Source organism: Bombina bombina, chromosome 5 (genome assembly GCF_027579735.1).
Source record: "Bombina bombina isolate aBomBom1 chromosome 5, aBomBom1.pri, whole genome shotgun sequence".
In the NCBI taxonomy this organism is placed as follows: domain Eukaryota; kingdom Metazoa; phylum Chordata; class Amphibia; order Anura; family Bombinatoridae; genus Bombina; species Bombina bombina.
In genome coordinates, this window is record NC_069503.1 from 562,310,850 (window position 1) to 562,328,434 (window position 17,585).

Below are 17,585 nucleotides of genomic sequence, written 5' to 3' on the forward strand. Positions count from 1 at the left end.
GAAATTATTTTATTGTATATGTTCTAAGTTCATATAACAACTTATTGTAAGATTTAAGAACACTGTTTATATATATATATATATATATATATATATATATATATATATACACACACAACACACAGAAAACCCGGCACTCGCCAGCAAATTCACAGCAATGTTTAAAAGCAAAACAGGGGGAAGTCAGTTACATTTGGTGCCAAAGGATCAAGCCTAGGACCACGACAAGGTCTCCCCCTTCCTGGGACCCTAAACCAGCACCCACACAATGCATACTTCCAAACAAACCAACTCGGAACCTCCCAGGGTGACACAGGCTTTTGTAACCTCCCCTATGTAGATACAAAACACAGGAATGGACCGCACTCACAGACTGGACTGGGTACACATCCTCAGCCACAGCAAACTCCACAGCCCTGAACACTGACAGACAGCTGCAAATTTCCCAGCAACCCAGGCAGTAAACCCCAGAGCCATCTGGGTGACGGGTCCGCTCACACACACACACCTCTAATAAGCTATCTTTTAGAGATATAGACTACCTATGCTATAAAAAAATGTTTAGATTGATTGTAATGTTAATTTGATTAATGAAAAACACACATACTATATGACACATTAAAGGGACAGTCAACACTCGAGATAACTGTATCTGATACTTAAAAATAAAAAACGAAGATCCACCTGCACTGTACCCCTTTTGTCTTACCTACTTCCTTCTCCTAGGAATCATTGTCGATAACTTCTATAATAATATGTAAATATGGCACGCGCTTGCAATTTTTTACCGATGATTGGATTCTAATTGGCGATCATTTGAAGAAGAAGGTAGCTACGTAACGGTGGGGGGAGTTAGGCTGCCATATTTACATCATATTATAGAAGTTATCAACTATGATTACTAGGAGAAGTAAGTAGGTAAGACAAAAGGGGTACGGGGTGCAGGCGGATCTTTGTTTTTTATTTTTAAATATCAGATACTTTTATATCGAGTGTTGACTGTCCCTTTAATTACTTGCAACCAGCCTATAAAAAGAGGCAGCAATCTTCTGGAAATTGAGCTTGAGAAAGGAGGGAGACCTCGGAAACGCGTTGCTCAATTCCATTAAGCTGTGTAAACTTTGAACCAGAAGAGTACCTGTAGAAGCAGGTGTAGGAAGGGGAAATACAAACGGTCTGTGTGTTTGGTATAGGCTGAATGCTATACATCGACAACCGTTACAAGTAACTAACCCAACACTTCCAAAAATCACCTGAGCTCTATTAAAGGTTCTTTAAACAAAAATAACTCACAACAAGTTCTAAGGACATTCTACCACTACAGCCATGTTAGCTGTTTGATGCCTTATATTTCAAGCCGTTTTTGGATGTTTGAACTTTTCTAAAGCAGGAGCAAAAAAGACGCGGTATACAACCGTTGCTGGAATTTTTCAGGCTCTGGATTAAACTCCGCTATACCATATCCCACAAGACTTGCTTGCCTAGTTGTATCAAATTCTCTGTGTAACTATAACTTAGATTCTTTGTGTAACTATAATTTTATGTGCATATTGTAACGACTGTAATATGTCTGTGTTTTTAGCTAATTGATTCTATTCCAGAAGTATTCTTGTATTTAATGTAATAAATGTATTTTTTCTTTATTGTATTTTTATAGGATATTTTCTATATATATTCAACAATTTTTAGCCTGAATAATTAAATGCTACACAAAAAATAGATTATAGGGACTTTTTCGCTGTTTAGCAGGTTATCTATAGGTGGATAGAAACACCTCCTATTTTTAACCAGCGCTCCTTTTTTTGTATGAATGTTTAACTACTAAACTTTACACAATCACATGGATGGACTATACACACCAATATGAATAAAGTATGTTTGTTACCAGCACTTGTTTATTTGTTCAACATCAATTAATTCACAACTGTTTTTAGTTACCTCATAGAGGGCGTACTAATTTAACAAACAGCTAGTCCCTCAGTCCCCAGCACAACCATTAGGAAACATTACAGAATACAGAGAACCAAACTGCTACTACCGCTAATTCTTGTCACTGCATGCATGCTGATCCCCGGCCTGGCGCCACCATTGCAGAACAGTTAGAACATGTAGTCCCACATTCCCCAGCACAACCGTTAGGGAACATAATTGCAATACACTCACATACAGACTCAGAGAGGCAGAGAACCAGACCGCTACTAGACAGGCAGTCCCCCAGTCTCCAGGACAACTGTTAGGGAACATTACAGAATACAGACTCAAAGAGGCAGAGAACCAGACCGCTTCTGTAATGTTCCCTAACGGTTGTGTTGGGGACTGGCCTGGGGGACTACCTGTCTAGTCTAGAGCATACTAGAGCGACAGCATGATGAGCATGCCGTATTACATTTAGTGAGAGCACTATCTACACAGACCATCCGACCTTGTCCTCCATACATGCCAGGGCGGCTCCAGGCAACATTTAGTGCTGCAGCTACTGCTATTTATATTAATATAATACAAACAAAGGGGGCGCTAAAAAGAAACTGAAATGTTAATGATTAGCAATTAACAATATATCAAGTCTGTTATATAATGTGATATATAATCATAACTATAGTAGTTTTGTACATACAAAATGAAAGTCCAGAGAATAGTCCCAGATTTAGCAATATTCACTTCTAAGGTATAGGAGAATTCTCTTTGGATATAGGTAAATATAAATGGCTGCCTCCTCCTCACCGACTTATGTGGGTTACAACTGCAGAATATGAAGAAAAATAGAGGGGCGCCTCATGTGCAGGATCATCATATATATATATATATATATATATGAGTATAATACAAAATGAGCCAAATGGGTACTCACATATTAGTAGAGCACACCAATGTGCTAGTAGGTGCAGGCTGTAGAATTATTGGGTGTAACAGCTCACCCCCAGCTAGGATTTTCTATGTGCTGCAGTGAATATATAAAGCATAGAGAGAATGCACTATATGTGCAGATCAATAAAAATATGACTATATCAATTTAGAAGATGCCAAATGGGTACTCACATACTGTCCAAGCACACCAATGTGCTGGTAGAAGCAGGCTGGAAGATTTCAAATGGGTGTGTCAGCTCATCTCCAAGGATTTTCCCAAGGAACAGGATCCAGGTGTAGGGGAGGATTGGTAAGTGTGTTCCAAAATCAATGAACACAGGCAGACAGGTAAGGTATTTCCACTCAAAGTTGTTTTGTATATAAAAAAATTGTATTTATTAAAAAGGATTTAAAAACAAAGTCAAAAGAGTGAAAAAGGGGGTATTCAAATATCCCCCTATACATGCAACGCATTTCTCAGCTCTAGGGCTGTCTCCTCAGGCATGTTTACCTTACCAATACATCTGCTTTATATAGCTCCTACCTAACACAAATGAACCATGTTCAAGCCTTAATGGGACACTGAACCCAAATTTTTTCTTTCTTGATTCAGATAGAGCATGACATTTTAAGCAACTTTCTAATTTACTCCTATTATCAAATTTTCTTTATTCTCTTGGTATCTTTATTTGAAATGCAAGAATGTAAAGTTTAGATGCCGGACCATTTTTGGTGAACAACCTAGGTTGTCCTTGCTTATTGGTGGATAAATTCATCCACCAATCAAAAACTGCTGTCCAGAGTTCTGAACCGAGAAAAAAGCTTAGATGCCTTCTTTTTCAAATAAAGATAGCAAGAGAACGAAGAAACGTTGAAAATAGGAGTAAATTAGAAAGTTGCTTAACATTACCTGCTCTTTACCTTACCAATACATCTGCCTTATATAGCTCCTACCTAACACAAATGAACCATGTTCAAGCCTTAAGGAGGCGTGTTTTATACTTGATTAAATGGGTACACCTGCATACTCTAATTATATCTGAATGATTGGAAAAAACCCAGGCTGTGTTTGCTGTGTTATATTGCACTATCCAAATATGTATGAAGTGGCAATCACAATACACAACCCAGAACCTTTTCCATCAAGAGGTAGCATAAGAATTAAAAATAAAAGATTGAATGTACACCTCACTTCATCTATATATTTTAAACAGAAAAAGGAAGAAAATACATTTCAGTCTGTTACATTTTATCAGCATCGTCATTAGTGATTTTTATAATAAATCACCGGTTCATATGATATAATATTGTCTCACAAAAACCCACTTCAAAGAAAAATTAAAATTAAATTAAAATAAATCCCTCCGGGGGCGGAGCCTAGCCGGTCAGGGAGATGGCTGCATAATTCAGGAGCTCCTAAGCCCCACTTCCAGACCGCACGCATAGACCTGGGGGATCGCCACAAAAACAGCAACACAGGTGCATGAAAGGCTTGTGAACACACTGGGTAAAAAATCGGATTGTTTCTAGTCCACACCGCAAAACGAAGCCGTTTCTCCGAAACCGGAAGTGTAGCCCTGCACGCAATTTGCTACAGCTTCCCTGCCACTAGGCACTAAAAATGAACCACAGTGCCGTTTTCCATACAGGGGCAGAGCCTGGAGCTGGTCCTTAGTTGCCACCTTCCTCAGCTGCTTTTACAAAAGAGGATCCACCACACAGGGCACTGTCTTGGAACTCCCCAGCCAGAATCTTCTATAAGCTACAGGAAACAGGCTTCTCTATACAGGGGACACTGGAAGAACACGTAGGTGAGCTGGCTCTCGCATACACACAAATGCCACAGCACGTTGCATGAACTGCCATACTCTAGAACACTTGGGGCATTTTGGACACAAATCTCAGGGTCCTCATTATCCAAAACCCCTGCGCTAAGCCTCAGCATATAGATTGCCATCTCAGGTGGGGAAGCTCACCTTCTACAATACTTTACACGCATACTGCGCTGGGGCCTGGACTGCGACAGCCCACAGGGCTACATTGACCTCACACTGCCAGCCCACTCTGCACGCACCAGTCTTTAGGCATCTGAACCCTCCCTGACATTAAGCGCCTCTGGATATACCTGGCCACAGAAACTCTAAGACCAACAACGTAAACAGCTCTAAGCTAATGCAACAATTCCTCAAACAACAAGACATGGCCGCAAAACCACCGAAAATGGCCGCATCCACAGAACAGCGGCAGCACGAGAAAGAAACTACAAGTGCACCCGCCATTACGAAAGATGATCTGCAAAACCTATGCACAAAAGATGATATTAAAGATATCTTAGGAGAGGTCAAAAACTGGTATGGGGAACTAAAAAGAGTCACACAAAGGGTCTCGGTCTTAGAAGAGAGCCACAACACGGTCAATAATGACATACAGCACATTTCCAAAGTTGCATACGATCAGTAAGAAACTATAAATCAACTGATGGAGAAAGTTGAGAGGACCTGGACAACAGAGGCAGGTGTAACAACCTGTGCATACATGGGATCCCAGAGACAATCCAGCCAAACACCATAGAAAGCTGCCTCCAGGACTTGTTTAGGACCCTGAAGGGCCCAAAGAGCACCGCAGATTTACGCATTGAAAGAGCCCACAGGGCCCTGAGAGCAAAGTTCCCCCCAAAGGCGCCCCCTCGGGACATAATTGTAAAGCTATTAGATTACAAGGACAGAGAAGAAATCTTGAGACAGGCCAGACAAAAACAAAAAGTAATGCATGCTGGAATCCACATCCAGATCTTTGCAGACCTCAGCCCAGCAACACTGCAGAAGAGGAGGGAGCTGAGTTTCATCATCACAGTCTTGAGGGAGCAGCAGATCCCATACCGGTCGGGATTCCCGGTCAGCATTACCGCATCTAAGGGAGCCACCCTCAGGTCTCTGGAGGACCTGCCAAGATTCAACAAAACCCTCCAACTCAACATCACGCACCCAGAGGACAGCCAATTCTCCCCCAGAGACTCTCAGCGGATAAACAACCAACCGCATAAAACTCACAATTCTGCCAGCCCAGGCCCTCACTCTGTATCTGAAAGTGTGGATCAGTTCTCGATGCCCATTAGATACCTGGCATCTCCCACCTCGAACTGACATCCCATTCTAGCCATGGCGCTTATAGGTCATATGACATAACATTCTTTTCTTTTTCCACAATTCTTTAGGTTTGGAAGTGGGGATACTACCCCAATTGTTTTTTATTGTTGCAGGACTGTAACTTTTTGTTAATTGAACTTTCCAGTTAGAAAAGAAAAGAAATCAAAACAAAAGAGTTTAAAATTTGCCTTTATAAGTGTTATTGTATTGTGTTTTTACCGCTTATTACTGTTATTGCACATCTCAAAATTTTTTGCACTGTTATCTTTGAACCTGTTACATTGTCTCTGTTTATAGTACAGCGGTAAGCTTATATTACTTACCTCATACCAGACACAGAGTAAAACCTACATCAGGCAGACAGGCTATCACTCGGCCCGCAAACCCATACCCATAACCGTTAGATCCACCATGGCACATACCATATCCATTACCACAATAAATGTGAAAGGGCTGAATAGCCCGGAAAAGAGGTCCATGGCCTTTAAAGACCTTTACAAAGTCCCCAGTGATTTCCTATTTATACAGGAGACACACTTTAAGAGAGGTCACGAACTCCTGAGCCACAAATATAGAATAAGCTTTCTGGCTTCGGGCGGTACCAGAAAGGGAGGGGTAGGCATTCTACTTAAAAATTCCCTACACTTCCAAGCGACCCACATAGAGAAAGACAAGGATGGCAGGTACCTGATTCTGATTCTGGTTTATTATTCAATAGGACAATTACCCTTGCAAACATATATCTCCCAAATAAAGAACAGCACACTTTATTCAGACACATAACCAGCCTCCTACTAGAACACGCCCAGGGGACACTATTCATAGGGGGCAAATTTAATTTGTCACTGGACCCAACAATGGACACCTCTACAGGCATCACTAATACCCCTAAACGAGTCCTAAAATTGGTAACTAATAACCTACACCTATTACGGCTGCACGACATCTGGAGGAACATTAATCCTGACATCAGGTACTACACCTTTTACTCACACCCACACAACACATACACCATTATAGATCACATACATACAGACCAGTTGTGCCTCTCCATGATCACTGACTCACAAATTTTGCCAATCACATGGTCGGATCACGTACAATGTGCGGTGGTGTGGCCAGACATGCCACAGCACCCCTTCATCTGGCGCATGGATGCCTTCCTACTAGGGAATGTACTAACTAAACAGGCTGTAGGCCAGTCCATAGGAAACTATTTTAGAGAAAATGACACAGAACACATAACCTCAGCCACCCTCTGGGAGGCGCACAAATGTGTTATAAGAGGTGAACTGATAGCACACAAAACCATGGAAAAAATTGAACAGACAATTTATAAACTCTACTATGTCCCAAATTAGTTACTGGGAAAAAGAGCACAAAAAACATCCACAGGCCACTAGCATACTAGAATCCCTAACACAGTCTAGGAAAGACCTCAAAGACCACCTAATCACAGAACACCAAAAGAAAGCAGCACTGATGAAACAAAAATACTTTGATATCAAAGATAAAGCGGGGTCCTCTCTCGCTAAAACTCTTAAGAGAACCCAATTAAACACACACATTCACTCTATTATTAACAAACATGGAGATCTTCAAAAGGAGAGTAAAAATATAGCAGACGTGTTCAGACAGTACTACGCAACCCTGTACAACTTAGACAGTACCCCCACTCAACAAGACTTTGAAACCTATCTTGAGGACTTGGACTTACCGACTTTAGATAGAGACGAATCAGATAGCCTGAATCTGCCCATTTCAGTGGAAGAAACAAAAAATGCGATTAAAGACATGTCTGGAGGTAAAAGCCCAGGCCCAGACGGGTTTAACATGACATACTATAAGACAAACATCCACCACCTCGCGTGTCCCTTAACAAACACCTTCAACTCATTAATTCACTCCAGAGGATTCTCAGGTAACTCACTTAAGGCTCACATCACAGTCCTCCCCAAACCAGGGAAAATGCCAAATAGACCCGAAAATTTCCGCCCCATATCCCTCTTAAATTCTGACATAAAAATCTTCGCCAAGATACTAGCAACAAAACTGAACAGATACTTACATAAATTAATCAACACAGACCAGGTAGGCTTCATTCCGGGAAGGGAGGATAGGGATAACACCCTGAAAACACTACAGATTAATTCCCATGCCCAGGCCACTCGCACCCCTACCATTATTGTTTCTACAGAGAAAGCTTTCGACCGTGTTAATTGGCTTTTCCTGAAAACAGTAATGCAGAAAATGAAATTTGGGGACAAATTCTTAAAATTTGTATTTTCCCTATATTCGGCTCCCACTGCAAGGGTTAACAAAATCTGAATATTTAAATATAAATTATGGGGAAAGAGAAATTAATCAATTGATCCCAAACTGCCCCCTTAAAAGACAAAGAATCAAACTGAAATACTTGGGCATTTACCTAGCACCTGACATTCAAACAGTATACACAGCCAACTACAGAATAAATGTTGTAAAAATGAATGTTCTGCCAAGACTTCTATATCTCCTGCAAACCACGCCCATACACCTCCCTATACACTATCTCAATAAAATACAATCACTAATAGAGCAATACATTTGGCAGGGGACAGGGGTTGGGAGTCCATAATATCTTAAGTTATAAAGAAGCTATAATGCTGCATAAGCTATTGGATTGGTGCACAAACAATAACAATAAACAATGGGTTCGGATTGATAGATAGTTATTGGGTCTAAGCAATGCTGGGCTTGCAGCCTGGATACCTCAAAAACACAGACCCTCTAACATAGCACAATATCCTCTTCTCTCTGACTTTTTCATGACATGGGATAAATTAATAAAAATCCACTAACATCTCTAATATTCTGTCCCCCATGTCCTCACTTTGCACAACCCGGACCTGCCCTGGAACTTCAAAGACACTTCATAAGAAGTCGGGTGTCACATTAAGGGCAGAACAATTTCGCTCTTCCGCGAAAATAAAACACATAGACCCCTCTCCGCCATCCAGGAGATGCACCCCGAGATTCCCTTTAACTAGTATGCCTATTCCCAAATCTGTCACTACGTAGACACTCACCCCAAGAAACATCATAGAAAACACCCCAACACACGCCATATCAAAACTATACAAACTACTGCTAATCAAAGAGCCTCAACTCTTGCCTTCTTACACCAACTCATGGGACAAGGAACTGGGCATTAGCATCGCTGCTAAGGACTGGCTGACTGTTTTTAACACTACTAAGCACTCATCAATTTCCACAAGAGTCCTTGAAACCAACTTAAAATTTTAAACAAGATGGTATCTGACCCCAGCAGACTACACACTATTTACAAAACGGCTAGCAATAAGTGCTGGAGGGGATGCGGAGAAATAGGCACCCCTACACACATATGGTGGCAGTGTAATAAACTAGATATGTTCTGGCTGACGGTACTGGAGCGCATGTCAGACGCAATAAGCAAACAGCTACCAAACGATCCACAGATCTTACTATTTCTACTCCTGCCCAAACTGCACGACAGTAATGCTAGGGACCTGTTGATCCTAATGCTAAACGGCGCTAAAACCCTAACCTTAAGACACTTTATAGACTACTTCTAATTAGGCATATGCAGTCTGAAAGCACCCAGGATTGCAAAATCAAATGCTCTATCTGAGCATTTGATCACTTGCTTAGCCAATGTATATCTTCACTGATGAGGGCAAATATGTAAGACCTATCATAACAAAGGTATGTCCGAACGGCAAATATGTAAGACCTATCATAACAAAGGTATGTCCGAACGGCAAATATGTAAGACCTATCATAATGAAGGTATGTCCGAATGGACATACCTTCGTTATGATAGGTCTTACATATTTGCCCTCATCAGTGAAGATATACATTGGCTAAGCAAGTGATCAAATGCTCAGATAGAACATTTGATTTTGCAATCCTGGGTGCTTTCAGACTGCATATGCCTAATTAGAAGTAGTCTATAAACAATCTGATATATGCCGTTTTGTGCAAAAAAGAAAGGGAGAATCAACTGATCACACACACAGCGATATAAAAGTAAGATGAATTTGGCACAACAATATACCATAAGAAAGGATGGATGGATTTATTTTAATTTAATTTTAATTTTTCTTTGAAGTGGGTTTTTGTGAGACAATATTATATCATATGAACCGGTGATTTATATAAAAAAACACTAATGATGATGCTGATAAAATGTAACAGACTGAAATGTATTTTCTTCCTTTTTCCGTTTAAAATATATAGATGAAGTGAGGTGTACATTCAATCTTTTATTTTTAATTCTTATGCTACCTCTTGATGGAAAAGGTTCTGGGTTGTGTATTGTGATTGCCACTTCATACATATTTGGATAGTGCAATATAACACAGCAAACACAGCCTGGAGTTTTTTCCAATCATTCAGATATAATTAGAGTATGCAGGTGTACCCATTTAATCAAGTATAAAACACGCCTCCTTAAGACTTGAACATGGTTCATTTGTGTTAGGTAGGAGCTATATAAGGCAGATGTATCGGTAAGGTACAGAGCAGGTAATGTTAAGCAACTTTCTAATATACTCCTATTTTCAATGTTTCTTCATTCTCTTGCTATCTTTATTTGAAAAAGAAGGCATCTAAGCTTTTTTCTCGGTTCAGAACTCTGGACAGCAGTTTTTGATTGGTGGATGAATTTATCCACCAATAAGCAAGGACAACCTAGGTTGTTCACCAAAAATGGGCCAGCATCTAAACTTTACATTCTTGCATTTCAAATAAAGATACCAAGAGAATAAAGAAAATTTGATAATAGGAGTAAATTAGAAAGTTGCTTAAAATTTCATGCTCTATCTGAATCACGAAAGAAAAAAATTGGATTCAGTGTCCCATTAAGGCTTGAACATGGTTCATTTGTGTTAGGTAGGAGCTATATAAAGCAGATGTATTGGTAAGGTAAACATTATGCCTGAGGAAACAGCCCTAGAGCTTAGAAATGTGTTGCATGTATAGGGGGATATTTGAATACCCCCTTTTTCACTCTTTTTACTTTGTTTTTAAATCCTTTTAAATAAATACAATTTTTTATATACAAAACAACTTTGAGTGGAAATACCTTACCTGCCTGCCTGTGTTCATTGATTTTGGAACACACTTACCAATCCTCCCCTACACCTGGATCCTGTTCCTTGGGAAAATCCTTGGAGGTGAGCTGACACACCCATTTGAAATCTGCCAGACTGCTTAACCAGCACATTGGTGTGCTTGGACAGTATGTGAGTACCCATTTGGCATCTTCTAAATTGATATAGTCATATTTTTATTGATCTGCACATATAGTGCATTCTCTCTATGCTTTATATATTCACTGCAGCACATAGAAAATTCTAGCTGGGGGTGAGCTGTTACACCCGATAATTCTACAGCCTGCACCTACTAGCACATTGGTGTGCTCTACTAATATGTGAGTACCCATTTGGCTCATTTTGTATTATACTCATATATATTTGATGATCCTGCACATGAGGCGCCCCTCTATTTTTCTTCATATTCTGCTATTTATATTAAGTAAATTTTTCAGTGCCAGTGACTCACATGAGCTCTTAAATTATCTCTATTTATTTTTAGAGGTAAGATTTTATAAACTATAATGGAGAATATTTCACTAACTACACAACATGATTAAAAAAAAATATATACAAATACATTTTTGTGTGTGTATGTATATATATATATATATATATATACTCTCTGCCTCTCTGACTTCATTGCATTTACAAATCTTTGTTACAATAATTTAATGAAGATTAGGGTCCCTCAAATCATCATCTTATCTATTTTTTTTCCCCCATACATTCAACTACATTGGAAGTTCGGCATTACATTTTCACCTTTCACACTATTAGGTGTGTGAGTAATTTGTTTTGAAGCACTTATACCATATTCTCCTTGTCAAATGCATTTTTTCATTACATATATTTTGAATAAAGTTTTGTAGGTGTGTTAAAAAATTAGTATTTTAAGAACAGGTAGATACTATACATGAAACAATCTTACCTTTTTTGTTGAGTTAATAGCTGTGCTCAGGACAGAGCAAAGTTTAACAATCTCTTTATTTTCAGAAACATTCTTGAAGTAATTTTTATTTTGAATATTAGCAGCAACATTGATAGAGGTAACATCAGAAATTGTTTCTGACAAATTAGAAAGAAAACAAATACTATTGGTAAAATGAATGCAAATACAATATATAAAACATTATGGGCTAGATTACAAGTGGAGCACAAATTTATTGCGCAAATGGGCAAATTTTCCCATTTGAGGGCGGCAAAATAAATAACCAGTCATTGCACATTGCTGTTTATTGTTATTGTGAGCTCGCGGTAGCAATTAGCACTTACAAAATTAACCAGTAATTAGATCTCTGGTTAATTTTACAAATGTCCACCAAATGCCTCCAAAATCAAGTGTAACATACTTTATTTAAAAATAAAGATAGAAGCATCTTTATTTTTTTATAAAATAACTGCAAAAGGCAGTAATGAGGGTTTAAAGATGGCGGGTTTAAACCTTTACATTGCAGTCTATGGGAACTGTGTGTTCCCTGTAAATATATATGTATATGCTTATATATTTATGTGTTAAGATGTGTATGTGTATGTGTATATATATATATATATATATATATATATATACACACACACACATATTAACACAATATACGCATGTATATATATATATATATATATATATATATATAATATATAGAGAAAATAACTCATTGTGTAAACTCATTGTGTAAACCAAAAAAAAAAACAACTAAAAATCAATTAGTTATTTTCTCTATATTTTGTATTTAGTGGAGGATTTTAAACTCACTTTTCGCCTCCCATAATTTTAATTGTTGTTATATGTATATATATATATATATATATATACACATATTTACAATTTGCTGCCATCACTGCTCAACTTACCCCATTCACTGCGCTAGTTCTCATGCCATGTCTGACGGCATGAGAATGAGGCTCCTATTGGAGCCTATGGAATGTGAAATATTTACAATAAATACACAGTATAACACTTTATTAAAGGGATATTAAACCCAATTTTTATGTCATGATTCAAATAGATCATGCAATTCTAAACAAATGTTCAGTTTAATTCTATTAGCAAATGTGCTTTGTTCTCTTGGTATTGTTTACTGAAAGAGCAGCAATGCACTTCTGGGAGATAGATGAACAGATCAGCTAAGCCAAGGAAAATAGAAAAAATATTTGCAGCCACCAATTAGCAGCTAGCTCCCAGTAATGCACTGCTGCTACTAAGTCTACCTACGTATTCTTCTCAACAAAGAATACCAAGAGAACTAAGCAAATTAGATACTATAGGTTAATTGGAAAGTTGTTTAAAATTGTATGCTTTATATGAACCATGAAAGAAATAAAAATTGGTTTTATGTCCCTTTAAATATGAATATTGCATTATTATGATTTTCATCTACTTAACGACAAAGGGCTCCAATATATATGTAAATATGTATTTATATATGTCTGTAAATACACATTTAAATATATGAATACATATGTACACATACATACATATACATCTTTAGAGATGTATATGTATGCATACTTCTATGTTAAAGCCCTTTTCCTGCTTTTTTTTTATAACTTTTGGTGCAATATTTTATGTAATCATTTTATTATATGGTGTTATTATGAGTGTTACTATACTTTGTAATGTATTTTGATGTGTTTCGTGACACTTATTTGTTTTGCGATACAGTTAACCACTGCTCCGAGGATGCGGTAATCATTCTAGCGTAAATTTTGATTGCACTCAAGGGATTGTGTTTACTTTCAACTAGTAATATCAGCAGTAAACCTGATAAGCACAAACACCCTGCAATAACCTCTTTAGCGCTCGCATGCAAATGTTAGCGCACCACTCGTAATCTGGCCCATGGTGTATATGATAAATGTTTACCTACAAATTAGTTTTCAGATATAAACCAGCAGTTAAAAATAAGGCAATATAAAATTATTTAAATCTAAAAATAATGTCAAGAACAAAATGAACAGAACCATAAAACATATACAAATAAGAAAATGAAATTGATGTTAATATTACCATTAGTATTTTTTCCTGCATCCTCAACCACGATATCTTCAGAATCACTATCTTTATTGTTTTGTTTCATAAGTGCTATTTTCCTTTCAAGGATCATTTTCTATTAAAAAAAAATAACACACATATGGTTAGCAAAATATGAAATGGAACAATTGCTTAAATTATTTTACATTTTTTTTATGTTCGTTAAGACAGTCAATGCACAAAACTTCACTGGGACCAAAGCTATATCATTTGATAAATTGGCTGCTATGATACAGAATCAAAAGCTCAAAACAAGGGAAAAAAAATAAAGAATAAACCTTTGACATTCTCTCTTTACTCCACTGTGCAACTCCTTTTGTCACACTGACGATACTTTCAACGGCTTTGTTTAATGTTTGTTGTACTTCATCTAAGGCAGGAACCATGCTTATGTTGGGGATGGAAAGAGTTATATTGGTCTTAAAGATCGGCTGTCCACTGGTTTTCTTCTTTGACACACTATTTTTGTCTGTTTAAAATACATAAATAAATTGTAAATCATTTGATTATTCAATTTTCAAGTGTAGGAGTTTGGAAGACAGTTACTTTTTGATGCAGTTGTACATTTTTCTTTTAATATATTTAAAAAATTCATGAGATAAAATTATTACTAATGGTAGGCTTACCATAATTTTTAGAGGTGAAACTAGGACCACCTGGTGCGGTGCCAGTGGGGGGGTGGTCAGGAGCGTGGTTAAGGGGGCGTGGCAATTACCAGTCCTTTTAAAGTAGTAGCTTTTATGAGTGTAATGTTTCGTGGATACTCAACCCTTCCTCAGTCAAACAAGTGAATCACACAGTTTAAATAGACCATAACACCACCCCCTAGTGAAAAAAGCACCATTACGTTGTCATGGCAAATAAATCATTAATCTAAATTTGAGATTCTAAATAATGCCAAACATCAAGCATAATTATCACTTTCAGAATTATCAATTTCACAATTTATTATCTGCAGTGTAATATGTGTTTTATGTGTCTAATTAAGGAACAGAGCCAAATACTGATAAGGCATAAATACAACATTGAATGAAAGTAAAAAAGAAATGCGTACCTGCTAAAGCTGTTTAAGAGGCTACTCTATACCATAATGCAGGAAGATTACAGCCAAAATGCTATTCTGCATGAAGTAAAGCAAGATCCAGGCCAAAAATCTGCCTGTCTGTACTTCCTTGTCATACCCATATGATTCCCCTAAAGGTGTATTACCGGCAATGACACCAGGGGTTGGGGGGGGGGTTAAATTCTTAGAAAAATAAACCAAGTAGTACTACAAAAATAAAAAAACTATGCTGCTCACTCAGCCTGTATTACTAAATGTAAACTTTGAAGGACACGGATGTTAAGCTAAGCAGGGCTGTATGTAACAAAGTACCAACATCCAACTATGCTGGAGAGCCAAAGTCCAGTCATTTTGAATAATGTGTCTGGGTTTCTGGTGGTCTGAAACCCGGACACATGATTTGAAACCTGGAGGTGGCAACCCTACTGGGTCAGAATGAACAACTGGGTGGGACACTGGGACAGTGCCTCCAAACCGGGACAATCCCAGTAAAAGTGGGACTTCTGGTAAGCCTAACTAATGGCATTATAAAATGTAAATAATAAATGTAACAGTATAAGTAGTATAAGCATGTTTTATTTTGTTAAAGGGATATACTGAACCCAGTTTTTTTCATTCATAATTCAGATAGAGCATGCAATTTTAAGGATCTTTTTAATTTACTCATGTTCTTTCTTTGTTCTCTTGGTATCTTTACTTGAAAAGCAAGAATGTAAGCTTATGAGCCGGTCCATCTTTGGTTCAGCACCTGGGTATAGCTTGCTGATTGGTGGCTAAATGTACCCACCAATCAGCAAGTACTATCCAGGATGCTGAATCAAAAATGGGCCAGGTTGTAAGCTTACATTCCTGCTTTTTCAAATAAAGATACCAAGAGAATGAAGAAAAATTGATAATAGAAGTAAATTAGAAAGTTGCTTAAAATTGCCTGCTCTAACTGAATGAAAAATGAGAGTTTGCAGCAGCGCAGAGCCAGGAGTACATATCACACAGCTGCTGACTGCTGAATTATCTGGGCTTTATTCGATCCCCCCAGTACTGGTGTATGAGATACTTGACGTACTGCTAACAATAAAATTTAGGCAGTTAACAATAACCATCATGGGTCAGCTTAAGGAAAATTATCTTTATTTTATACTACAGGAATGGATCTCCAGGCTTAATGGAGCACCCTCTTGCTCCAAATAGTCCACCCTTGCTCTTAGTATTGTATGCTGGTATAGCAGATCTCTCTGATTAGTACTCTTTTAGACTCTGCATGTGCTTAATCTTTATTGTAAAGTGATAAGTGCTCCACTTTATTTTTCTGCTGTTCTAAGGTGTTATCAGGTTATTCTGTGTGATTATTACTAGTGGTTTCGCCGGTTTGTTATAGAAAAGAGTATCAAAAGGGTGGCTTCATGGCTTCAAATTAATGTGACCAATTATCCTTGCAGTTTCTAATCTAGTTTTAGGTATACCACAGAGCTAGAAAACATTGCCAAACTGCAAAATCCCTATTTATGCTAATACTCTATACATGATTTTAGTACCTTTGGACTTCCCCATATTTTAAACACTTGCTATCGTCACATGAGGGTAACATGCTAATATGATTTATATTTAAAGATCATGCTTTAGCTGCAATACATGCATCAGGCTTAGCTCTTATTTTATTACTGACACCGCATATTGTTTTACAATAAAAGCCAGCTTATACGACTCAGCAAAGAATATATTAGCTGATACACACCTAGATTCTGAGTTTTGCGTTGAGACTTTTAACGCTGAAAAAATTGCAATTTCAATGTTAAAGCAGGAACGCACTATTGGGAGCCGTGTCGTAATAGCTATACCGCAAGCAGTTTAGCCTGTAACGCAATGTCAATCCCGCACTCAAAAAAATACACTTTTGTGTGGGATTTCCATAGTGCTGGTATTACAGGTTGTGCGGTGAGGCTAAAATGCTTGCGTTACAGCCTATACCAACACGATCCATACTGCCATCTGAGAGCAGTAGTTATGAGTTTTGTGTAACAAAAAATGTTTCACAAAACTCATAACTAAAGTGTTACAAAGTACACTAAAACAATAAACTACCTATTAACCCCTAAACCGCCACCCTCCTGCATCACAAACACTATATTAAATTTATTAACCCCTAATCTGCCGCCCACCCACATTGCGACTATTAAATAAACCTATTAACCCCTAATCTGCTGCCCACCCACACCACCAACACTACTTGAATATATTAACCCCTAAACCGCCACACCCCGACATCGCCGCCACTATAATAAAGTTATTAACCCCTAAACCTCCGGCCTCTCACATCTCTGGCACTAAATAAGCCTATTAACCCCTAAACCGCCGCCCCCCACATCACAAAACACTAAATTAAACTA

General features: G+C 38.0%; 1 protein-coding gene across 1 annotated transcript in view; it reads right to left on the reverse strand.

The window, feature by feature from the left end:
- DNAH5 (dynein axonemal heavy chain 5) overlaps positions 1–17,585 on the reverse strand; it is a 1,563,391-nt gene that overhangs the window by 694,386 nt on the left and 851,420 nt on the right. The window contains 3 exon segments of the mRNA XM_053715797.1: positions 12,039–12,175; positions 14,115–14,214; positions 14,417–14,607. Coding sequence (XP_053571772.1) covers positions 12,039–12,175; positions 14,115–14,214; positions 14,417–14,607 — 428 coding nt within the window.